This window comes from Pimephales promelas, chromosome 12 (genome assembly GCF_988280905.1).
Source record: "Pimephales promelas chromosome 12, fPimPro1.hap1.1, whole genome shotgun sequence".
NCBI classification, from domain to species: domain Eukaryota; kingdom Metazoa; phylum Chordata; class Actinopteri; order Cypriniformes; family Leuciscidae; genus Pimephales; species Pimephales promelas.
This window is the reverse complement of record NC_142780.1, coordinates 31,467,384-31,493,447: the sequence shown is the minus strand read 5'-3', so window position 1 is coordinate 31,493,447 and position 26,064 is coordinate 31,467,384. Positions and strand designations below refer to the sequence as shown.

The window sequence follows — 26,064 nt, the reverse complement described above, 5'->3', positions numbered from 1 at the left end:
TATTTGCATTTGCATGCTCGCATGGTCTATGTTTAGGCCTTACACTATGTCAGAAAGCAAGAGAAAACATCCGAAAAAGTGTAAGTCTCAAACATGGTTCAGGAAAGCTACGGTAAATAGTGAAATGCTAAAAATCCGTTCGTCATATTTTGTATCTGGAGAATTGAGAGCGGATGATCCGTTCTTCTTCCCAAAAAGTTGCTGAGGCACAGCTGTAGTTTAACAGTGTCAGCTGGCCATTGCTCTCAGTATAAGAGATTTAAATATAACTCTCACTCACTGATGGCCGTCTCGAGTGAGAACTAATGGATGGACTCGCATCCACTGTCTTCACGTGGCACGAATAGCTCCTCGGTGTAAGGTGCCACTGTGTAGGTTTCATATTAATTTTTCGACGCAATTATATCATAAGCTGCTACATCAGCATGTAATTTGACACAGAGGAAAAGATCAAATCCCTTGCAGGCTAGTTAATGGAAAAAAAGTTCAAGGTATTAGTCATATAGCAGGCCTACATTATGTAAAGAACAGTGTGAAGAACTATAAAAGTAGTGATGCAACTAACACTACTAACAATGTACATTTTTCAGTAGTAGTGTGACACCATAAAATAAAGGTTCTTTATTGGCGTTAGGGATGCACCGAATGTTCGGCAACTGAAAGTATTTGGCCGAAAAGAGCAAAAAATATATATATATATATATATATCGGCAGGCCGATATTAGGCATTTTCCAAACTATCGGTATCGGCAGTTATAATGGCCGATAAATGAAAATTTAAAAAATAAAATAAAAACGGACGAAACACGCTTGAAAAAAATAAATAAATATAAAATATCAGCCGATATATCGGAATATCGGATTTTAAAACCAACAAATATTTGTTTCGGTACCAGCCTTCAAAATCCTTTATCGATCGGACGGGCTCTACTTTCGGTGTTCGGCCGAATAAGTAAAAAGACAGAATACATTTTTCCAAACGATGTTTTTGATGGCTCGATCAAAGAGTAACGTGAGAGAGAGGCGCGTGCTTTATAAATGCAGCAAAAATGTTGCGGTGTGGAAGCCCTTTAAATTGTCAGAGAAAGATGCAAAAACGGCCGTTTGCAGACACTGTTCTGCTGAATTGTCCGAGTCCTGGCTACATACAGATCATGAACTGCCCGAGACATTCACCTTATACCAGTAGGCTTATGTCTAGGATAGTTATTCATTTGTTGTGGTTCATCCACATTTCAATGCACTGTTTGTTGAGTTACAACTACTTTCAGCAGTTAGTTATAGGCCTAACATATGTTATTCAAGAAAGGGGGCTACAAAGATGGCCAAATACATTTTTATTTGATTTTTTTTTTTACTAATTTATTTTAGTTATATTGTGCTTTGTTTGAACATTTGTTTAAGATTCCAGCAGATATACAGTGTTAAATAAATATTTTAAAATTAGATTTTAAATTTAAATTAAATTTTCTCTGAAAGCAAAACAAAATATTAACAACTATTTACTATTTACTACTGTTTACTATGTAATTAATGCAATGGTGAAAAAATTGTCAAAAATGGAAAAAATGTGAAACACCATGTTTGGTATTCGGGCCTCGGCCAAGTGTTTCATTATTATTCGGCTTCGGCAAAAAAATGTCATATCGGTGCATCCCTAATTGGCATTGACGATTCCATGAAGAAACTTTAACATAAATAAATGTTCCAAAAGGCGGGTTTCGCAGTGATGCAAAAGAGGAACCATTTTTAATTTCCCAAACAAACTTTCCGTTTAAAGAGCATTTTCCATTATTAAGAACCTGTCAGGGTTATGTCCGGTTTTATCTGTGTTTGAGTTTAACAATGAGTTGGTTTTTGCTCTGTTTTCTGTTTCCTTTGTCCATTTTCCCTAATTCTAGTTAGTCTCCTATAGGGTTGGGCCGATGGAAGATATCATTGTCCATCGTGATGGCTGACAGACACGATGTTTAGACGGCATCGGCTGAATTATGAATCTGGCAGTTATGTCACGTCACTGTACATTCGCTCTTAGTGCTCAGCTGCAGCAGAGCGTGCCGAAATCGAAATTGCTGATGAGATATTAGAGGAAAATATTTAGTGGGAAATTTGAATATTACGAAAATACATACGAAAATAAATACCATTGTTTTCATTGTTTGATTATCATTTGCACCTGATGTTCATTTTGTTCCATGAATGTTAAAGGTTCTACGTGGGATGATTATTGGCCTTTGCCTGGAGAAACATTTTCATAGTTTCTAGAACTAATTGCAGAAGTACACGTTTTTTGACGTGTTTGCACCGCAGGAACTAATGATTTTATTTCTAGGAATGACTTATGGGGGAACTAAATTAGCTTCTACTTCAGAGTAGGGTCTGAACCAGATCAAAAGACCATTTTGCAAGATGTAAACAACGCTGGTCCAGAAGCACTTCCTGTTTCAGTTTTTTAACACTACATAAAAGCTGGCAAAAAAAAACAATGTAAAATGTAACATGTAAAACTGAATCAAAAAGTTAAATAACATCTTTAAGATGTTTTCTTTACATGTGAACTAAAGAAAACCGTTACAAACTGAAACAGGAAGTGTTTCTGGACCAGTGTTGTTCACATCTAGCAAAATGGTCTATAGGAACTACCAGTGACATAAGTGTACTGATTGGCCAAATGCACACGAAAAACCAGCGCCAGCCATTTAAAAACAAGGCTGTATACACACACATATTACGAACATGGACAAAAGAGATAGATGGGCCTCTTAAACTTTACACCACGGAGAAAATCCGACGTGACTTTGAGGGGACCAAGCGAATATTTCTGTTCAGCTACGGACAATGGGCATCAACCAAATGCTAAAGCTTTTTCATATAATGTTTGCTTTCTTTGTATACTGTTTGCTTCAAAGTCACAACAACAAGGGTGGCTTACATCACCTGGAAAACGGCATTGCCCTGGTGGCTAGTTCCTATAAAGTTCCAAGCACTACCAGTTGCAAAAGCCCCTAATGATGCCAAAAAACATTTATTTTTAAGAGCATGGAACTTTTCCATTGTGCAAACGGTACTTTAGATCATTAACTTCACATAAAGAAATATAATTTCTACAAAGACGTCCTTTATAACCTTTATTTTTAAGAGAACAGCTTATCTGTTTTCATAATAGTCTAGCTTTTCCAGAAACAAGCTAGTTTTTCCACAAGTATGTCAAATGCAGCATAAACTAATCTGATACATTTTAGTGAATGTGTTTGTTTCATGTGATGGTTCACCTAAATAAATGATTCACTGATCAAAACTCCTGCATCTTCTCTTTTGAAGTGAAATATTTAATTAAATTATAGTGTTTGTCACTGCAGTATGTGTTTGTCTCAGTTATATAAATGCTGAGCCTGTATTCTGATTTTAGCAGTTACACTTTTTTATAAAAAGGTTATTTCTTTGCTTCTATGGTTCCCTTAGGAACCTTTAACATCCATAGAACATCTCCATTGCATGAAAGTTGTTTTGATTTTTGATTTTGTAGCTCTTTTAATATTCTAAAGGGTATTAAAATTTTGTTACCATGTGTACATTGTAAAATTAAGAAGGGGTCACCAATAAATGCAGATGTTTTTGTGCTGGACAAAATGTGCCAGTTCCTGAATTAAACAGTATCATCTGACTCTTGAATTTATGAAAGCATTAGTCCCTTAAATAGCTTTAATAGTCACGTACTTTCTTAACAACATGTAGAGAAGCTAACTAACTTATATAAATCAGTGAGTTGACTAATAAAGTTTAAACTAGTTAGTAGCTTGTCATGCTACTGTACAGTTCGCTCTTCCTAAAAATCGCTCTATGATTTTTAGTCCTACTGGTCTATAGTCTATGAAAAGTATGTCAATGATGGAGCTTCACAAAAGTAATTGCACACCTCTTCTCAAAAATCTCATGAAATACTCAGGACAAGCTACACACCAAAGTTTAATAAGGTTAGAGGTTTGTTCAAATCCCTTGAATATGAGCTCCAATAAAAAATATGCTTGTCTAAGCAAAAAGAAGAAAAAAAACAATAATTAGCATGTTCTGCTTACAGCTTAAAATATGTATTTATCACAAACTGTAGCTGCTGTTTATATACCGTTCAAAAGTTTGGGGTGGATAAAATTAAAAAAGGCTGCATTTGTTTTAAAATAGAATTTACTTCTGTGATGCAAAGCTGAATTTTCAGCATCATTATATCGGTGTCCAATTTCACATGACCCTTCAGAAATCTTTCTAAAACGCTGATTTGCTGCTCAGTAAACATATTTTTTTTATTATTATCAGTGTTGAAAACAGTTTATTTGAAATAGAAATCTTTTGTAGCATAATCGTCTCTACTAATCAATTTAATGCATCCTTGATGAATAAAAATCGCACTCACCCCAAAACTTTTGTACGTTTATATATCCTTATTAAAAGTTTTAAATGACTGATGGATGTAATAGTTGTTAAAAAACACCTCATTCTGACTATGGACTGAATCAGACTTTAGGTTTTCTGGCCCTAAATGACCTTCTGGCAACATGAATAGTTAAAACCAATCAAAATGGGGAGACCATCTTTTCTAGAAGCCTATTAAATCAAGCTGTAGGCTAAACATTTGAGTATAATTGAATTACTATAAGGCTGACTTTATAATAAGGGAACATCTTGCATGCCTCTTTGGTCCTGGTGTGAATGTAAAAACCCTGGAGTACAGTGATGTTTTTTTCTGCACTGCTGATGTTAAAGTGAGTCAGAAGCTCAATTCCAAACCCTGGTGAACTCCCTAGCCTGAATTTAAAGGCATAATCTCAAAATATATTTCGATATTCGAGTGACAGGAAGCACAAGCTCAAGCGAATAAGTTCCGCATTTCGCTGCCTTCCAAAGTTCAAGTTTGATGAACTCTAACCTGCGAAATCGTATCACGTGAAGACGTTTAATAGAGAATTGATAAGCCACGTGACCTTTAAATGGATTAAAAGAATGCAAAATCTGCAGAATAACAGCGTTGCAGTAAATTGGAGTAAATTGCATAAGTTGATATTGTTGAATTATGTTTTTCTTTTAAAAACGCCACAGAATGTGATGTCGTTCTGAGACCAAAGAGTGTAAAGTTTCACTAGCTATGTTTCCATCCACCGATTTTTAAGCACAGTGTGGGATAACGCATAGAAATGTGCTGGATGGAAATGCCAATTACAAATAAATTCTAAAAATGTGCATAAAAAATGCATGTGTCTGTAGACATTAATAAATAAAATGCATAAATATGTCTGTAGACATTAATAAGAGGCTGCATAAGTCTTGAAATTAGCTTTATAGTATTGGAAACAGCCTAAGTAGAACTCAGGCACATTATATTCCCAAAAATCAGTTTCCACACTTCGACTTTGAACCGACAGAGGTCAGTCATTGGGCAAGTTACTTCTCGACCCAGTTAGTCACCTTTTCTTTTTCATGGCATAAGCGTTCAAAGCAACTATAGTCCACACAAATATTAGGCTATCCAATAACATAACCAGCAGCTCTCAAATAGAAGAGCTGAACTGACATCGTTTTAAATTCAGCAAAAGTCGCAACATCAAAAATGTAAGTCTGATGAAGTTGACTTCTCAACAAGAGATCAAAACGCAAAGCCACTGAAGTGACTTAATATTACATGCACAACAAATCAGAATGAATAATCAGCGCTCCTCGCTCAACACAGCAATACTCCATTTAAAAAACTATTAAGTGACTGTTAAAGTATTGATGCGCCTGCTATTGAAGATAACAGATGCACCGTTGCAAAAGGAAGGCAATAAGCTCATTCCCCCCAAAGCATGAAATAACATCCCAGTCAGCTACTTCACAAAACTCAAGAGTACAGACACAAAAAGTATCCAAATGAAAGGATATTTCAGTACAATACTAGTAGTGAGCATCTGAGACATTTCATTCATACAAATCAAGATAATCCCTCTAACCAGTGAGCTTCCATGCAGTGGGACATAGACCCTGCAGTGCTGAAATAGATTGTAAAACGTCTTAAAGGGCAGAGGGGTCTCTAACCCTCACACGCACACAGGAGCTGCCTGACTTAGAGTGATAAAATGACAGCAGTCCTCCACCTGCAGCACTGAGAGCATCAGCATCAGTGGTCCTCTATAGCGCAGGAGGACGCTGAGGGAGGAACACGGAGGATGCAGCACAAATCTTACCTTGAAAGGGAACATATGACATGTTCCAACGGCATTGAACGTGCTCTCAGTGTCTCGTCAGTCTCTCGACATGCGAAAATATCCTTCAGCAGTCAAAGGAAGCCAAAAACCCCTTGAGCTCATGGACTGCGTCGACGCTGGAGCGATATTCCCGTAATGCGAATGGAAGAATCGAAACGAAATCATCGTCCATGCTCGACAAGAGCCATTGGAATGATTACAGCCCGTATATCGCATCACATATCACACACGCGCAAAACAAGAGTGATGAAGAAGGAGAACGAAGGGAGAGAGAGAGAAAGAGAGAGAAGGGGGCGGTGAAGAGAGAGAGAGAGAGAGAGAGAGAGAGAGAGAGAGAGAGAGAGAGAGAGAGAGAGAGAGAGAGAGAGAGAGAGAGAGAGAGAGCACGCGCATGTAAGTGTGTGCGCGTGTAGCTGCCAGTGTAGATCGATGTGTGTAAATTGGATGCGATATAATCCCATTTAGATTCAATTGACAATTAACCATGTACACACCATTGAATATGAATAATCGTAACGTTATAAATCAGAGTATAGGAATTCCTGATGCCATCGCTCGGTTCTGAAGTTATTACACGATGAATGAACAATTGATTTGAACCTCGACCTAACATCTAAAATAGCCTAATAACTTTAACCAAACTAGGCCTAGGTCTACTGTACAGACCAGTTAAATATAAATATATGATTTATGATAAGTGCTTTCCGTGCTAGCCTATATGATATGGATCAAATATGGACAAACCCAACAGTTGGTTTAACATTTTTAAACCCAACGGTTGGGTTTGTCCATTTTTGACCCAAACAACCCAGCATTTTTTAGTGTAAAGCAAATATTCTACTATTGCTCGAAGCACATGCAATAAAGGGTTAGTTCACACAAAAATGAAAATTAGCCTATGTCATTTAGCCAACTCACTCATGTCGTTCCCCCGTAAGACCTTCGTTCATCTTCGGAAAACAAATTAAGAAGATAGTCACGTTTGATGAAATCCGAGAGCTGTCTGACCTCCCATAGACTGTGCCGTTGAGCCTAGAAATGTAGACATCGTTAAAATACTCCATGTGAGAACAGTGGTTGACCTGTTGCTTACCTTTTTATGATGTTTATGTCAACCCAAAGAAGAAACAACCTAATTTATCACTTCACAGCTTTCCGTGTTTTCATGGAACAACTGGGGAGAAATTAAATCACGTCAAACACAGACGACAACAATATGACGATCGACATTCATTCTCAAAATGGACCTCGAACAGCTTGTTTTCAATCATTCAATCACTCAATCATTCATATATATCTGACAAAAGTAAGAATATCAGATGTTTTTAGTTTTGTTGATAGTTTTCAGGGAGCTGTGAAAACATCGAAATTGGACAAGGTTAACAGTTACAAATTCTTGACGTTTGCTTCCATAAAGTTCCATTCATAAATGGCATGACACTTGATTACTTCTCACATTCAACCTAAATATATCGAAAAACAATAAATTAATAAATTGAAATGATGTCTGATTGTAGGCTATGAGTGAAATCTAGTGGTTTTTGTTAAATATATATATATATATATATATATATATATATATATAGGCTATATATATAGCTATATGTTCTTTTCATAACAGTTAAAATCTTTCAGACAGTTAAATATAATGTAACATCATGATTTAAAAAAAATACATGTAATACTCACTTCATTCATGCAATCTTCTGGACTAATTAGTAATTAAAAAAAAATCATGATGTTACACAATATTACTGTCTGGGGTTCCCTAATGAAAAGAAATTAAATCTTATCATAAATGGTTTAACAGTATATTTGAAAACATACAGAATTATATGGTGTTAATACATATATTGCATATTACATAATAAGCCATTTTCATATAAAAATGTGAGACAACATATTTACTAATATATAAGGTATGTAGGCCTAAGTTATCCGTCATTATGGGAGTTCGATGGATTTCCGTCAATATCAGGGTCCCCCTGTCCTTATGTCTTAAATGACCCTTTTCATTATTTAAGGCCGTCAAATAGTGTAATAAATGTCTTAATTTTAGTTTGAATTGGTAGGAAGGTTCACCCTGCTTATGGAGATGTAATCAAAGCCTGGACTGGAGCAAAATCATGTTCCTCTCTCCACTCTTACCGTTCTGTTCCACTTCTGGTTTTCCATTCCCACTCACGGGAAAAAACTGCTTGTGTTCACACAACTTTCACAAAGTTATTCTAATATGTTTATTTTTTTATATCACAAACGTCAGAATTTATAAGACTATATGTAACGGATTGGAAAGTATTCTACACGTTTAATAAATGTTCCAGCCCTTGCTTGCACACACATGTAAATAGCAGGCCTGGCAAAACGCACCCGGTAAAAGGAAAGAAAGTTACAGAAAACATCTTGTACAAAAAATTTGAATTTGCCAATACTTATTAATAATAAATAAAAGTGCATGACGTGCAAATCGGATAATAATCAAGTGCAATATAAACATGTTTTTTTCAAAGCATCGGTCCCGAACCGGTATCAACACTACATTTCAACATCTGCTTCCTCCTTCACACGCGTCTGCCGTGATTAAACTTCTCCACAGTTGTTCCATGAAAACACGAAAAACTGTGACGCGATACATATGGTTGTTTCTCCTTTGGTTTGAAAGATTAAAAGGTATGCAACAGAACGGACCGGTTTTAGTCTCGACATTTGTCCTCCGACTGCAACTGCTAGCGCTATCACCGGAAAAAAGTTTACCTTACTTCCGGTTAGGTGGCCATTTTTGTGAACTAGGCCTTTGAGGCCTTGAGCCGAACAAGTAGAACCCAGAAGGTACTACCTTAGAATATAGATAACTTTTCTTTTCAATAGGGGTATTTTTTTTTTTACTTTTGTATCATTTACAAGATTTCAGATTAAACTTTTAAAAACCTTTTTAAATGTAATTATTATTCGAAGAACATTACAATCTAAAAAAGAAGCTTTTTAAAGGTTCGATTGAGCTTCTGTGTATGTTTTCTGATCATTGATTAAACGTGAATAAGTCTAAATTCAATCTGTTCATCATATAAAAAAAAGCGATCGAGTCTCTTCAGAAAATTTGGACTAAACCACTCAATACATATTGATTTGTTTTACAATCTCTTTTCTTTATGAACTTTATGAAGTGTCAAAGTGGACAAGTGGTACTAGTTGCATAGCTGTCAATGGATGGATAGAAACCCCCCTTTCTTCTTTTGAAAGACCTTCCCGAAGATGACCGAAAGTCTTACTTTGGAACAACATGAGGGCGAGTAATTAATGACAGGAATTTCATTGTTGGGTGAACTATCCCTTTAAGATTGCCAGAAACGTTTTAATAATTATATATAAAAAAAACCCTCTTTCTCTTTACACCTGCTAAACACAAGCTCCCTTCGGATGTAACCCTTTTACTGTCTATGGATGTAACGTACAGTATGGGAAGTCAATTTTGACATTCACATATAGGCCTAGACAAAACAGTAACAAAATGCAGAAGTAGCCTACCCAAAACAATGCAAGATGGAGGCAAACTGTTGTTGTGTTTTGCGTGTAAATTTACCTGCATCACTTTTACAATGACTATGCAAGGCTATCTAAAGAAAAAAAGTTTAGGCCTAACTCTTTTATATATAACAAATCAATAGTGTTGAAATATAGAGGTAAAACTTAAATAACTTTACAAAACTATTCAGTATAACGCAGAGTTGTTTCCCGCCATCTTTCATGTTAAAAATATGCCACCTTTAACGTCATAACTTTTTATTTTTCCACTGGAAAACACGCTTGGTTAATCGTGTGCACGTAAATCCCAATTGCGATATTTCAGAGTTCACTTGAAGGAGTAGGCTATACTGTATAACCCACATATTTCTGTGAAGATTCTCCACAGAGTCAGAAACTGAGGCCTGCTGTCAAGGCAACCGGAGCCAAAATGGCGTTCAACGCAGATATAGCTAACTCCAAACTATAACATTCCTGCCGTCTGCTGTTATGTTATTTCTCAAAACACCTTACAGTCCTTATAAAACATAACAAAACGTGCTTGAAACTGTGAAAAGAATTATAACGAAATTCCTAGTGTGTCATAGTGCTCACCTGTTAGGGGAAGGGCGTCAATGGTCGTGCGCGGCTGCCACCCGGTGGTCGCAAATATTATAAATAATCTCTCACACACGTGTTTTCATGTTTTATATCTAGACATGCTGATTTTTAAACTCTACAAAATGTATTTTATATCCCCTCACACTAACCCTACCCCTAAACCTACTTATCACAGAAAACTTTCCGCATTTTGACGCTGCATGTTCAAAAAGCACTTTTGATTTATATATATAGCTGTTTTCCTCATGGGGACCAAAAAATGTCCCCACAATGATTTTAGATACTACCATTTTGTGGGGATATTTGTCCCCATAATGTAAGGTTTACCGACCAATTACTGTACACACACACACATAGGCCTACACAAAATTTGAATCTAAATTAGAGGAAGTTATTAGTATTTTTTATTTACATTTTTTTTTTATGGGAATATAAACAGAGAAAGTCGACACTTGCAACTTTTATACAACATAATGGTATCTTTTTATTGTTTGTTTATATTTTAGGTGTCAACCTAGAGTACATATAAACATAATCTGACAAAACGTCAAAGAATTAAACTTGACTATTAAAAAAAAAGGACTACAGTCTGCTAATTCTGGTCACCCTGACATAAAATTTGTCTATCTATGACCTAACAATTACGTAAAAAAAAATACAAATAAAAACACACACAATACATTCATAATCATTCACTGATGAATTGAGCGTCACATAAGGACTAAATGCCTCATGTTTTTATTCAGGTATGATCTGCATGTAATCTGTATTGGACCTGATAAATGTTCAGGGACTCGCTTCTGTCATCTTTAAATATTTCTGTTGCAGTCGTTCGAGTTACAATAAAAGCCTACTTCCGCCATGCAACAAAAAAACATGACATCCTATTTCTGAGATAAAAAGTCACAATTATGACGCATTTCATAATTTCAATACATGTCCATTTCAATTTGTCATAATTGTGACAAAAAATAAAATGTTAATTGACTTTCTTTCAGTATTTAACTTTTTATCAAAATTATAACTGATATATGATTTTTCATGTCATAATTCTGACAAAAAGCATGTTGTTTTTTCTTTTGTTGCAGAAATAGGCTTCCATATAAGTTACAGTGATTTTAACAAAAAGATTTAAGAACAGTCTTATATTCATTTAAATCCACTCTCAATAGCATATCTTGACAAACATCTAATTTATGCTGTAAATCGTTAAAAAATGATCTCTTGATGTTTAAAAATGGGGATTATCAGCATTGTTTATGTTTTATTTGCCATCCATCATGAAACATTTGAATGATATGCTTAGTATTAAAGGAATATTCCTAAATTCAGTACAAGATAAGGTCAATCGACCACATCTGCAATGAAAGTGACAGTCAACTTTGGAGAATTTAAAAGCAGAAACGTGAATCTTATCATTTCGAGCTGTGAAGCTGTTTAAATCATTTTGTTACAAATGGCTATACTATTGAAATAGTGAGCATTTTAACACTTCGCTTCCATCATAAATGTAACCGTACTTTTTTTTTTTATTTAAGGAGGGACAAGAGGAAATTAATATTTGTGATAATCGACTGAACTCGAACTGAACCTCGGACTATTTTTAAAGGTGAACTCATTTCCCTGTCATTGAAATATTACAATTATTGATGTGACCGCATGAAAAAAAAGCTTTCCTGAAATTGTACATTTTGACCATTATGCGTACATGAACATCATGTGATGGCGATGAATAGCTTATACATTACAAATCATGATAATAAAGTTCAAGGCATTCTAAAGGCGTTTTCTAACAGTATTGAAAATATAGGAGACACTGTAAAAGAAACTAAAGAGATTTAATCTCAGTGAAGCTGCTGTGTAGCTCAACCTGGATTTGCTCGCTGTGGTTTTCTTCTCTCGAGACACCCACCTGCTCATTGATGCTTTCACACCTCTGCTCGTAACCATGCAAACACTAATGGTGCACGTCTTGATGTCTCTAGCCCTTTCCCCTTCTCTTTCTCCATCTCGCACAAGTCTCAGTACACGCTCACGTTTCCCCACTCGACCAGGTACTGGACTTTTCCGTCTGCCGTCACGCGTCTGGCCAGGATCCGGACGGCGTCGCCTCCCCCCCATCCCATGGCCGTGGGCCCCCCCATGCCGACTGTACTGGGGTAGGGTGGCACGTCACGCAGGAAGAGGGAAGGGCAGCTTTCATACCGCTGTCCGGGTGGGTGACCCGAGGACGGAGAGAATGGAAGGCAGGGGGCTGGAAGTCGACAAGGGTCCTCTGCACTGAACAGAACAATTACACAGACATGCAAAAAGTACTCACTTTGAAAGAACAGTTCAGCCAAAATAGAAATTATATGTATTTTTTCTCAAATGGAATTTGGACAGCATCCTTATACAGATATGTTCTGTACAACAAAAGTTAAAGGGACACTGCACCGTTTTTTTTCATTTTAAACTATGTTATTCCCGTAACTAAGACGAGTTGATGCATACCTGATGCATAATATATCGGACACTACCGGTCAAAAGTTTTAGATCCGTAAGATTTTTTATGTTTTTAAATGAAGTCTCTTCTGCTCACCAAGGCTGCTTTATTTGATGAAAAAAAAGACAAAATGTGAAATATTATGACAATTTAAAATGATTTAATATATTTTAAAATGTAATTTGAAAGCTGAATTTTCAACATCATTACTGTTGCTGATTACACATCAGTTTTCAGTGTCACATGATCCTTCAGAAATCATTCTAATATGCTGATTTTATGCTCAAAAAACATAAATTATTATTTTCAATGTTGAAAACAGTCGTGTACCATTTTTTCCCCCAAAATTCTACGATGAATGGAAAGTTCAAAAGAACAGCATTTATTTAAAATATAATCTTTTCTAACATTATAAATGTCATTACTGTAACTTTTGATCAAAAATAAAAAATAAATTCTTACTGACCCCAAACTTTTGAATGGTAGTGATTAATGTTACAAAAGCTTTCCATTTCAGATCAATTCTGTTCTTTTGAACTTTCTATTCATCAAAGAATCCTGAAATAAAAATGTAAAAAACTGTTTTCAACATGGATAATAATCATAAATATTTCTTGAGCATCATATTATAATCATTTCTGTAGGATCATGTGACACTGAAGACTGGGGTAATGATGTTGTAAATTCAGCTTTGATCACAGGAATAAATTACACTTCACTATATATTCACATAGAAAACCGCTGTTTTAAATTGTAATAATATTTCACAATATTATTGTTTTTATGTATTTTTTTTTAATCAAATTGCAGCCTTGGTGAGCAGAAGAGACTTCTTTTTTAAAACATAAAAAATCTTACCGATCTAAAACTTTTGACTTTTGATATACATATATGTATGTATATACTGTATATATATATATATATATATATATATATATATATACACAGTATACTGTATATATATATATATATATATATATATATATATATATATATATGAAGAGTTCAGATGCAAAAGCCTCTAAATGCCATTTGAAATTTTCTTCTTTAATGATGATTTTTATCAAGCTTGTATATTTAAGTTCAGTAATTTCACTTAAATCGCAATGAAGATTACCTATTAATTGTCATTTAAGTGAAATCACTGAACTTAAATATACAAGTTTGATAAAAATCATCATTAAAGAAGAAATTTTCAAATGGCATTTAGAGGCTTTTGCATCTGAACTCTTCATATATATATATAATGTGCCTCAAATAAAAAGAAAACAAGACTTTCTTAAGAAAACAAGACTTTCTTAAGCAATTTTCCTACACAATCTTGATTTAAGAATTATTAGATTTGCAATGGAAAAAAGACAAATACTAAGTAAAAAGTATAAACACTGTTGCTGTGTTATTATGGTGGTTAATTTTGGAGCTTGATACCTGCTTATAAGCTTGAATAAAGCCGACCACATACCGTTTTGGATCGAGTAAATCATTTTCATTTTCAGAATGACAGTAGCATTAAATGTATCTCTAATTGACTTCAGTGCATACTTTCTCTACAGACCTGTAATGATGCAGAGTTCTAGACAGGTCCTGAGATCCATTGTATGAAGGGTGATAGAGCGCAAACATTCTCTTGGGAGGTGAACTGTAATACATAAAGACTTTTTTAATAAATGAAACAGTGATTATTCAGACTTTTTTCTAGCAACTCACTTCACTTGGAACGGTGAGATATAAACCTGTATGTCTCAAATGCAAATTGATAACTCGCAATTCTGAGGAAAAGATTCAGAATTGTGAGATAAAAAGTTACAATTGGTCTACATTTTTTTATAATACATATATTCCGTGGCAGAAACACGCTTCCATATATGAAAATGTTATGGTTTTTCATTTTAACATGCTACTAACCCCAAACTCATCTCTTCATCTGGTTTTCTGGGGTTATACAGGCTTGTTCCATCAGCGTAACCGTGGCAACATGGCACTAGGTCAATAGAGTTTGTCGCAACTCCTGGTGGGCAAGTCTAAAATGACATGATCAACTGTTATAAACAACAAACATGATCTGTTTAAAAGGTCTATGCTTCAAAAAAATCACTTTTTGTGTGTAAGGAATAAATAGTCATATGTATATACTATGGAAGCTTGTTTCCGCCATTGAATAAAAATGTTTTATCTCACTATTCTGACTTTTTTTCTTGCATTTAATTATTGTAAAGTCGGAATTATAAAAAGTAAAGAAATATGTAAAGTTAGAATTGCATGTTATAAAGTCAGAATTATGAGTTATAAAGACTAAAAACTGAGAGATATAAAGTCAGAATTGCGATAAAGCCAGAATTACAAGATATAAAGTCGCAATTGAGAGTTATAAAGTCAGAATTGCGTGTTATTAAGTCAGAATTGTGAGTTGTAAAGTCAGAATTGCGTGTTAAAAAGTCAGAATTGTGTGTTAAAAAGTCAGAATTGCATGTTAAAAAAGTCAGAATTGTGTGTTAAAAAGTCAGAATTGCATGTTATAAAGTCAGAATTGCGATAAAGTCAGAATTACAAGATGTAAAGTCGCAATTATGAGTTATAAAGTCAGAATTGTGAGATATGAAGTCCGAATTGCGAGTTATAAAGTCAGAATTGTGAGATATAAAGTCGCAATTGTGAGAGAAAAATAATAATAATAATATTTATCTTTAAAAAAATATATTCTGTGGTGGAAACAAGCTTCCATGAAAAAAATTATTAAGATATTAAATAAGACTGCAGATGTCATAATGCAGAAAAGCATTTATACATGTCGCCTGTATGCCTGTGGACTCTTATTATTTATGATGATTATTAAAAAATTGAGACGCCTCTCCAACAGAATGGTTTCTTGTTCATAAGTGCGGAGAAGCACAAAAGAAAATTAGACTTTCAAATGATATTAGGTGATTTCTGCCCAGTCTTAAGATTTATGGCTGTGTTAGCTGTGTAATACAGCACACAGTGGGGGAGAAGCGATGGTGCCGTGTGACAACAGTGTGTGTGAGGATGATCGCGTACACATACTGAATCTAAATGACTGCATTATTCTGTGGTACATATCATACCAAAGTCAATTGACAATAGCAGTTTGTTCCAGCAGCTCAAAACAAGAGATAGCGTTAGTGCCCAAACACTTGGAAATGATGGTAATGAACAATCACAATAACTGCATGAGGTTTGGTTAGTTAGCTATGGATGTTAGCCCCTATTGGTAGAGGTCCGTATTACAACAATCTGCATGCAAAAAGCATTAATGCTAATAATACTATTATTTTAATATATTTTCTTTGCTGGGAAAATATAAATACATATAAATAATTTAGATGGTGCTTGCCATCTAAATTAAAATAAAATAAAATTTGGTATTTTAAAATACACATTTTTATTAAATTTAATTAAAATAGAGATAAAAAAAATAAATGAAAAACATTAACACAAATGGTATTTTAAAATATAGATTTTTTATGTAAGATGTATGAGGAAAACAAAGTAATGACTATTTGTGCAGTGAAAAATAAAATAAAAAGAAGATATATTGCAAAGCAATGATATTTTTTTTTTTATATATGGATAAGGGAAAAAAGCTAACTGTTCAACAACAAAATAAAGCAAAACAAGATTAAAAAAAATTACTTAAATAAATAAAAATAAAATACCCAAAACTTGTACAAGAATTGATAAAAACATAACATCAAAATGTCATTTTTTGCACACTTACCCGGTGGAATAAGAAAAGTCCTAGTTTTTTATCAAACCCTTCTCAAAATGGACGCATGCAATCATTGTGCCTCTGTGTACATGTATTTTATGGCTACTTGCAAGGCTAGACAGACCTTGTTGACTCAGAGTTGCAAGTTGCAAAAAATAAGTCAAATGAATATGAAGAGAAAAACAAACCCAAAAGGTGATGCTGGGTGTCTTTCGTGAATGAGAAAGTCTCAGTACTGATGCAGACATCTTTTGATCGCTGCTGTTAAAGACAGACGCACTGACCTGTGTCTCGGTGACCCGACGCTTTGATTTACGGGCCTCCGGACCCACCGCTCTCCGCTGGCAGGACAGTGACGTGGGGCTGGAGCAAAGACGACAACTGATTTGTGAGTTTGGCAAACATGGCCACAAAAAACAGTCAATAATTATTTTAAATATTAAAAATTATTAAAAATTAGTCATTTGAAATATCAATTATTTAGCTACACATATCATACTGATGTTTTTTTTGAGCATGGCAAACATGGTCACATAAAATGGTCAATAATAATTACAAAAATAAAAATTATTTTAATTATGAAACATTTATTTAAAATATTAAATATAATTAAAATGATATATTTAAAATATAAATGATTAAAAAATATATATGGTTCGATATTGGTTGTGTTTTTGAGCTTGGCAAACATCAATCATTATTTAAAATATTAAATATATGTGTCATTTAAAATATAAATTATTAAAAATATATCAAACTGGTGGTGTTTTTGTGTCCTGTTTTTTAGCCCAGCAAACATGGTCACATAAAATAGCCTTATAATAATTACAAATATTAAAATCATATTAATTATGAAACATTTATTTAAAATATTAAAGAATTAAAATGATATTTTTAAAATATAAATTATTTAAAAATATATATATGGTTCAATATTGGTGATGTTTTTGAGCTTGACAAACATCACTAAATATTTAAAATATTAAATATGATATGCGTCATTTAAAATATGAATTATTAAAAATATATCAAACTGGTGGTGTTTTTGTGTCCTGTTTTTTACCCCAGAAAAAAATGGTTACATAAAATAGCCTATAATAATTAAAAATGATATTCATTGTTAAACAATATTTCATACTGGTGATGTTTTTAGATCCTGTTTTTGAGCTATGTAACCATGGTTACACAAAAAACTATTCTTAAAATATTAAGAATACATAGAATATAATAAAAACTGTTATAATTTAAATTATTAAAACTATAAATCACACTGGTTCGTATTAGTGCTGTATTTGTGTCCTGTTTTTTGAACTTGGCAAACATGATCACAAAAAAAAAACAGCCTAAAGTTTATTTTAAAAACGAAAATTTTGTGTTTTTCATGTTTAGGAAATCATGAAGGCGAGTAAAATAATAACAGGAAAAATGATTAAAGTTAATTCTGCCTTGTGTCAAAGACAATTTACAGGGTTTTATTGTTACTATTTGGTAAAGTCTCCATAATCTTTTAAATAGAATTAAAAGACATTTTGTTTTCGGCTTATGTAATTAATCCGTCATACCTTTTCAACCCTTCCTATCTTATCAACGCGTGTTCATACTGGTACTGTGTGTGATTCATTGTATTGAATTATCCAACAGAAGAAATAAATTCCTTTTCTTACTGATATGCCGTTTTACTCAGATTACAGAAGAAAAGAAATTGAATGTTGATATGAAAAGAGCTTGATGTGCTCCTGCCTCTCTGACCTTCTCCTGTGGGTGATGTTGATTGGCTGTTCGGCGATGAAAGGAGATTGGTCCGACGACAGAGGGGGAGGAGCCCGAACTTGGAGCCCGAAGAGACACTTCTTCTTCTTTATTTCCTTCCCCGAGACGAACCTTTACAACAGATCAAAATCACATTGGATTGGTATTCAACTGCTGTTCTTCAGGGCTCGCTGACAGATTTTTATTTGTTCCTGGGCATCTCACACTCGCCAACTAAAACATCTGATTCAGTTATTTAAGCGCTAGCATTTGAGCGGCATCATCCACAAACCTTGACAGAAGGAAAATGGAAATGGACTCTGAATTATTTGTTTTGAAAGACAGAACCACCTTCAGCTATCAAAACACTATATGTAGAGAGGGAAATGACATGTGCAGAGTCACTTATAATGTAAAGCAATTACAGTAATGGTTTTGCAGATATTATTGGAAATATGTGTTATAACCCTATGGGCAGTTTTCAGAGTATGATCCGTGTCTCACCTGTCTTTGTGGGAATTTAAAGCATTGAGCAGGTTTTGGCAACGGTCTTGCCTCGGCGTGTCCGACAGCTGAGGGATTAAAATATAGAGTCGAATGAAAGGCAGTGTGTAACAAATGCATTTAAAAGGTAAAGGCTCAGATTGACCACAAAGAGAGCGTATTCAAACCTACATTCAAAGTGAATACATTCACAACGTGAAATCAGACCTGACCTTTTTATTTCCTTAAAACCTCTACGAGTGCAGGCTTCTTTTCTGTGCTGATTTCTTGTTGAAATGTCGGGCGTAATATTAGTCAATATCCTTTATGTCAAAGCCATGAATCATGATGGGGTCGGGAGGCATTTCCAATATATGGAGGAAAAATCCTTATTAAAAAATCCCAATAAAATATTTTGAATGATTTTTTTCAGTTTTCTTTCCCTTTTTTTTTCAGCTTTCATATTCATATTTTTATTAGTTGCTAATGCAACATTTCTAATTTTCTTTTGTTTGTTTTTTTAAGTTTAAGTTTTGCATCTAATAATTTATTTTATTTCATCCTGATTGTAATTAAAGGAGTAGTTCACTGTTGAAAAAAACTTTTTGCTGATAATTTACTCACCCCCATGTCATCCAAGATGTCCATGTCTTTCTTTCTTCAGACGAAAAGAAATTAAGGTTTTTGATGAAAACATTCCAGGATTTTTCTCCATATAATGGACTTCAATGGGAACCAAACAAGGTCCAAAAGACAGTTTCAGTGCAAACTGTAAACTGTTCAAAGGGCTTTAAACGATTCCAGACGATGAATAAGAGTCTTATCAAGCGGAAAGATCGCTCATTTAAAAAAAATAATAACAAAGTTTAAGTTTTATAAGCTCAAATGTTCGCCTTGCTCTGTTCTGTGATGCACGTTCGAGACTCTCTTGTTCAAACTCGTTAATGAACAAACCTTTTTTTGAGTCATTTGGTTCATTCAACAAACGAAATAAACGAATTGACTCAGAAAACGATTTGTTAATTTTGATAAACGAGTTTGAACAGGAGAGTCACGAACGCGCATCCCAGAACAGAGCAAGGCGACCATTTGAGCTTATAAAACTTTTTTTTTTAAATGAGCGATCTTTCTGCTTGATGAGACTCTTATTCATCGTCTGAAATCGTTTAAAGCCCTTTGAACAGTTTGCAGTTTGCACTGAAACTGTCTTTTGGACCTTGAACCGTTTGGTTCCCATTGAAGTCCATTATATGGAGAAAAATCCTGGAATGTTTTCACCAAAAACCTCAATTTCTTTTCAACTGAAGAAAGAAAGACATGGACATCTTGGATGACATGGGGGTGAGTAAATTATCAGCAAAAGTTTTTTTTTTTTTTTTAAAGTGAACTACTCCTTTAATGAAAGAGAATTTGAATGGTTTTAGTTGACAACAACAATACTGATTTATATTGCTCTGCCTCTAAAACGACTTTTGATCCAGTTTCTTGTAAAAAAAAATAAGGTCCTGCACAACGTTTTTTCTTAACAAATATCCTGTTTCTTTCATAAATATGTCCGAAAAATTGTTTAAATTGAGCTGTGCTTTCGACTAAGATATTTTCCTACCGTGCCAAGAAGCAAAGATTCCCAGTTCTCATTCGCAAAAGACATGATTTCATGATCGAAATCAAAATACTTCCTCTTGCAGCACAGGGAGAGGTGATACAACACCAAATGGGCCAAATCTACCCTGCAATACAACAGAATGAGGATCATCGGAAATGACATCCAGCTCTTCTTGATTCAGAACAGAAGTAGTGCACTTACCAGGTCATTGGAAGCCTCTGGATGGTCTCTAGACCATTTGTGCACGATGAACACTGGAACTGATAAAAGCTGAAAGGTGAAGCAGAGACACAGATGAAAAGGTTTAGACTGGATTAGCTTAGCAACCGCATGCGCTTAACAATGGCGTCAGCCTCACCGGTCCCCATAGAGAAGAGGTTTGGTCAGGCACTGAGTGCAAGCTTCATGAAACCACTGCCCACAACTCCCACACTGCAACATCTTCAGGTTCCACCTGGTTTAGACATACACACACACACACACACACACACACACACACACACACACACACTCCTGAAACTAAAATCAACTCACCCTGAACTTTCTGCAATTGTTAGTTGTGCAATTTCTTTTTAAAATAATTGCATATTTTCTGCATATACAGTGCACCCAAAAAATATGTATACAATTAAAATGTCTGAATGCCACCAGCCAAAATATCAAACCAATTAGCGTCTGCAAACAAATGACTCTAGTCCTTTTTCTCAAAACTAAAGTTACTTTTCTAACCAATTTTTGCTCAATGCCTTCTAGTCAGCGAGTGTTTCTCTGAGATTTACAGGTGTAAGAGTTCATTAAATATAAACATGTTATACTAACATTTCACAAACCTATGTAGAACCCAGACTTATGTACATGTAGTTCATCTTACAATTCATATAGTTGATTTATAATGAACATGAAGCAGGGCAACTACTCACTGCGTGACTGAGCCCATAGAATACAGTTAGAACGCCTCTAAAATTCAAGATATCAGGGCAAAAATGACTTTTATTTCATTTATAGGCCTGAATGGTTTGATATAGTTTAGCAACATCACATGAGTAACAAGCGCAATATCACACAAGTGCTGTTTTTATCCCAAATAGCATGAGTGCAAATGTGATATTGATTTTATATCGCAGTTTAAGTCATATTGTGATGCGTTTTACACACAATATTGTCTGTTTTCGCTTAATTTTCCAACAAAAATATTACCTATAAAGCCAGAGCAGAATTGTTGTGGGTCTCCGAGCAACACACAGCATTGTTTCACTTCTGAATGAATCCGTTTTTCAATGATTTAATGACCAAGCCATTAGGTGTGTTTGACTTGAAGTGGCGCTGCCCGGACCGGTCGGTGTCCCGCAAATGCGATTAGATAGCAAACGGCTCTATGCTTTGGAATCGCTCGGGTGTCATAGACTAATCGGTCCACTTCACGTCAAACACACACACCTTTACTTCAGCCGTTTGAACAAATCGAATGAATGAATGACCTAATGACTTCCTCATTACTGGCAGTTTTAGTTTTTTTATTTAGACTATCATATCATTGAAATACTTATTTTATATTTTGAGGATAGTTTGCTTAAAAAATTAAATTGGGTTTACTTGTGTCCTTTCAAACCTGTATGACTTTTTTTTTCCTTTCCGGATCAAAAAAGACGATATTTTGAAGAATGTTGGTTACCAAAGCGTTGGTCTGTCAAAATATCTAAATACCAATTCAGATGCAGCATTGTAGCCTTATGTGTAATAAATTCTATGTTGAATCAAATAAAAAAAAATTCTAAATGTCTATTTTGATGCTAAAATGCTTTAAATAATTTTTGGGGGGGTAGTTTCGCAGGCAAATTTGATCTGCGATTAATTAGTGATTAATTAGATTAATTAAGCAGCATATAATGTAATGAACTCATATATTGTCATGTTATTAATTAGATTAAAAATTGTAATCGCTTGGTAGCTCTGTATTGTATATAAATATAAATATTTTTAAAATTATATATTTGAAAGTATGTCGTATGCATTATGCATTCTGTACAGATATCCGAATGACCGACTTTATTTATGTCGAGTATAAAACGAATAAACGAACGAATAACTTTTTTTATTTCCTGCATACTGTCCACACACTACTTTTCAAAAGAGTATAAACTTAGTGTATATAATAGGGCTGTCAAACGATTAATCGCGATTAATCGCATCCAAATTAAAAGTTTGTGTTTACAAAATATATGTGGGTGCACTGTGTATAATTATTTTATATACATCTAAATACACACACATGCTTGTATATATTTAAGACATATTTTCATGTATATACTGTATATAGATTTATATTTGATTTATTTAAATATTTTATATATAAATAATATTTTTTTCCTAAATATACATGCATCTGAGTGTATTTATATACAGTATATACAAAATAATTATAGCCTACACAGTGCACCCACATATATTATGTAAACACAAACTTTTATTTTGGATGTGATTAATCGCGATTAATCGTTTGACAGCCCTAGTATATACTCGCGCATTGTTGTACAGTCGCAGTACACTAATATTACCATTTGAAACATTGTCATAGTCATGTGAGAATGTTATAAGTTGGACTCACTCTCCTGGTCCAGCACAATAGCAGTAACACTGCTGCTGGTTGGTCAAGTGCTGCGGGTCCCAGTCTAAAGATGACAGCTGATAGGGCAACCGCACTTTCATGATCTGCATGAGCCGCGCGAAGCGTCCTCGTTTCAACGCTCCCCCTCTCTAGGACAGAACACAGCTTGTTATTACAATGTATCTCACCTCTCCGAGACATGCGCTCTCCTGTCATGTAAGCACATTTAACAGCGATTTCATCTGAAGATTGAATTTGGAAAAGACACGTTGAAGGAAGTCATTAATATTTCCTGCAGTGGGGGGGTTGGTGAATATGATTTTATCTTCAAATCAGCATGTAAGGCCTGTGAAACGAGCGCCCTGACAGACGGATTAAAGCACAGGCCCATTTAACGCAGCTCTACCACCGACATCACCTGCAGAGTGCTGCAATGTAATAAATATGCAGTCAAGTGCAGTAAGCCATGGATACCCTTTACATCTCAGAGCAAGATTTAAGCCTCGTGTTAGGATGCCATTTGAAATAGACCTTGAATGCTAACGTTGTCCGTGTTTCGAAATATTCACTTCAGGATTTAAGCAAAGTACAACCTTTGTTGCGACTGCAAAGACACATTGGCGACATATCCAGCTACTGGGGTCAACTTCAGGTTCAATGGGTGGTGTATGGCACTCTGGATGATAACCTGGGGAAACAATGGCAGCATATGTAACATATTCCTTTATAAATATAAACCAAAACCACAGATTTAAATCTACAGGTCTGTATAATCTACACAGGATTACCATGACGACATTTGAGGCAGTTTACGAGAGGTTCTTTGAGAGGTGGAGCATCACATATACAGCACACATCCTCTCCTCCTGAAGAGACTGAACACAAGACACAATAAACAGGGTCATTTACTGGACAGACGCCGACTAGAGGCTTCAAAATATCTGGCACACACCAATATTTCTCTATTTTGATCTTTACTTTAGATTAACAAAAAGGTCACACTTTATATTAGGTGTCTTTGACGACTACTATGTAGTTACAACAAAAAATATGTACAATGTGCTTCTTGTGTTCACTTTTGCTACTATTGAGGTTGGATATGGGTAAGGTTAGAGACAGGTTTGGTAGGTTTAAAGGGATACTCCACTTTTTTTTCCAACTCCCCCAGAGTTAAACAGAGTTTTACTGTTTTCGAATCCATTCAGCTGATTTTCTGATATTTAGAAGAATATCAGTAACCAGACAATTTCTGGTCTCATTGACTTCCATAGTGGGAAAAAATATATACTTTGGAAGTCAATGAGACCAGAAATTGTCTGGTTACTGATATTCTTCTAAATATCAGAAAATTGGCTGAATGGATTCGAAAACGGTAAAACTCAACTGTTTAGCTCTGGAGGAGTTGTAAAATGAGCCTATTTTCAAAAAAAAGTGGAGTATCCCTTTAAGAGTGGGGTAAAGGGCTAGTTCATCCCCCAAAAATCTTTTGTTCTTCTTCGGAACACAAATGAAGATCTTTTTAATGAAATCTAGGAGCTTTCTGTCCCTTCACTTATTCACTTATTTTATTTATTATGCATTTATTACTACTTATTATTATTCATTGACAGCTACGCAACTACCACTTTGACGCTTCAAAAAGTTCATAAAGAGATTGTAAAACTAATCCATATATGAATTGAGGGGTTTAGTAAAATTTTTCTGGAGAGATGCGATCGCTTTAGGGCTGTCAAAAGATTAATCGCAATTAATCGCATCCAAAATAAAAGTTTGTGTTTACATAATATATGTGGGTCCACTGTGTATAATTATATATATATATATATATATATATACTGTATATATACACACACATGCTTGTATATATTTAAGAAATATTTTCATGTATATACTGTATATAGATTTATATATAATTTATATTATATATAAATAATATAAATATTTTATATATAAATAATATTTTTTTCTTAAATATACATGCATGTGTGTGTATTTACTGTATATATATATATATATATATATATATATATACACACAAAATAGTTATACACAGTGGACCCACATATATTATGTAAACACAAACTTTTATTTTGGATGCGATTAATCGCGATTAATTTTTTGACAGCCCTACTTTATATGATGAACAGATTAAATATAGGCTTTGCCGTAATGACGGCAATTGACACCTCTCACGGTTCAAACAGGGCTGGTCAACCGCGTTCGTCATTAACTTGTGTGTCAAGTTCAAGGGTTACTCTTTTGCCGTAAATCAATGTGTACGGCCATGTGCTGGAAGACAATTATTTTAGTTGATTTTAAATATGGATATTTTTCTTACACAAACGCATCGCTTTACTTCAGAAGACCTTTAATAACCCCTGCAGATGCGTGGAGCACTTTAACAATGAATAGATGCACTTTAATGGACTTCCAGAGACATACAGCCATTCAGTCTCATTATCAGGAATGGAAGAGCCAAGACATTTTTAATATAACTCTTGATTGTATTTGTCTGAAAGAAGAATGTCATACACACCTAGGATGGCTTCAGGGTGAGTAATTTTGGGGTCAACTATCCCTTTAAGATGTAAGTAGGCTCAACAGTGTAATTATAGAAGTAATAACAGAAATTAATTACAGATATATTTCCATTTTTAAATATACTGTATATATTTTAAATGTACCATATAAGTACAGCGTAAAAACGTACAATATTCATTTAAGTGTCAGTACATAGTAGTTAAAGACACCTAATATAAAGTGGGACCAATAAAAAACACACAAATTAAAAATAGTCCAATATATTAATGCACTACACGGTTTCTGAAATTATATATAATGTAAAAGGTGATTTGAGCCATTTTTTAAATGTTAAAAAAGCATCCCAATGAGCCTGAGACAACAGCAACACTGGCTCAACCAATAGTGTGAGTTTGGGGCGGGACTATATGTTTGATTGACCAATGGCAGACAGGAATCGTTTTAGGGAGACTTTTTTTTTTTTTTTTTTAGGAATTCCATTTGAGGACATCGTGATGCAACAGGAAAAAAAAA

The 26,064-nt window shown here is 34.4% G+C and overlaps 2 protein-coding genes across 4 annotated transcripts in view; both read right to left on the bottom strand.

The window, feature by feature from the left end:
- The window catches only part of syngap1b (synaptic Ras GTPase activating protein 1b), a 131,567-nt gene extending 125,048 nt beyond the window's left edge, over window positions 1-6,519 (bottom strand). Inside the window, 1 exon segment of the mRNA XM_089118000.1 lies at window positions 6,213-6,519. Within this exon segment, the coding sequence (XP_088974126.1) occupies window positions 6,213-6,234 (22 nt within the window). The 5' untranslated portion in view covers window positions 6,235-6,519.
- Window positions 6,520-10,814: 4,295 nt separating this feature from the next.
- phf1 (PHD finger protein 1) overlaps window positions 10,815-26,064 on the bottom strand; it is a 21,949-nt gene continuing 6,699 nt past the window's right edge. For 2 of the 3 annotated variants that reach the window (XM_089117998.1, XM_039684816.2), the window contains exons 4-15: window positions 23,799-23,885; window positions 23,604-23,698; window positions 23,011-23,159; window positions 20,764-20,859; window positions 20,607-20,675; window positions 20,406-20,529; window positions 18,821-18,888; window positions 18,317-18,448; window positions 16,852-16,930; window positions 14,746-14,861; window positions 14,396-14,479; window positions 10,815-12,635 (exon numbers count right to left, since the gene is read on the bottom strand). In XM_089117998.1, coding sequence (XP_088974124.1) covers window positions 12,377-12,635; window positions 14,396-14,479; window positions 14,746-14,861; window positions 16,852-16,930; window positions 18,317-18,448; window positions 18,821-18,888; window positions 20,406-20,529; window positions 20,607-20,675; window positions 20,764-20,859; window positions 23,011-23,159; window positions 23,604-23,698; window positions 23,799-23,885 — 1,358 coding nt within the window. In that variant the 3' untranslated portion in view covers window positions 10,815-12,376. The remainder of the gene's footprint in view (window positions 12,636-14,395; window positions 14,480-14,745; window positions 14,862-16,851; window positions 16,931-18,316; window positions 18,449-18,820; window positions 18,889-20,405; window positions 20,530-20,606; window positions 20,676-20,763; window positions 20,860-23,010; window positions 23,160-23,603; window positions 23,699-23,798; window positions 23,886-26,064) is intronic. The other variant, XM_089117999.1, reaches the window with a different exon arrangement.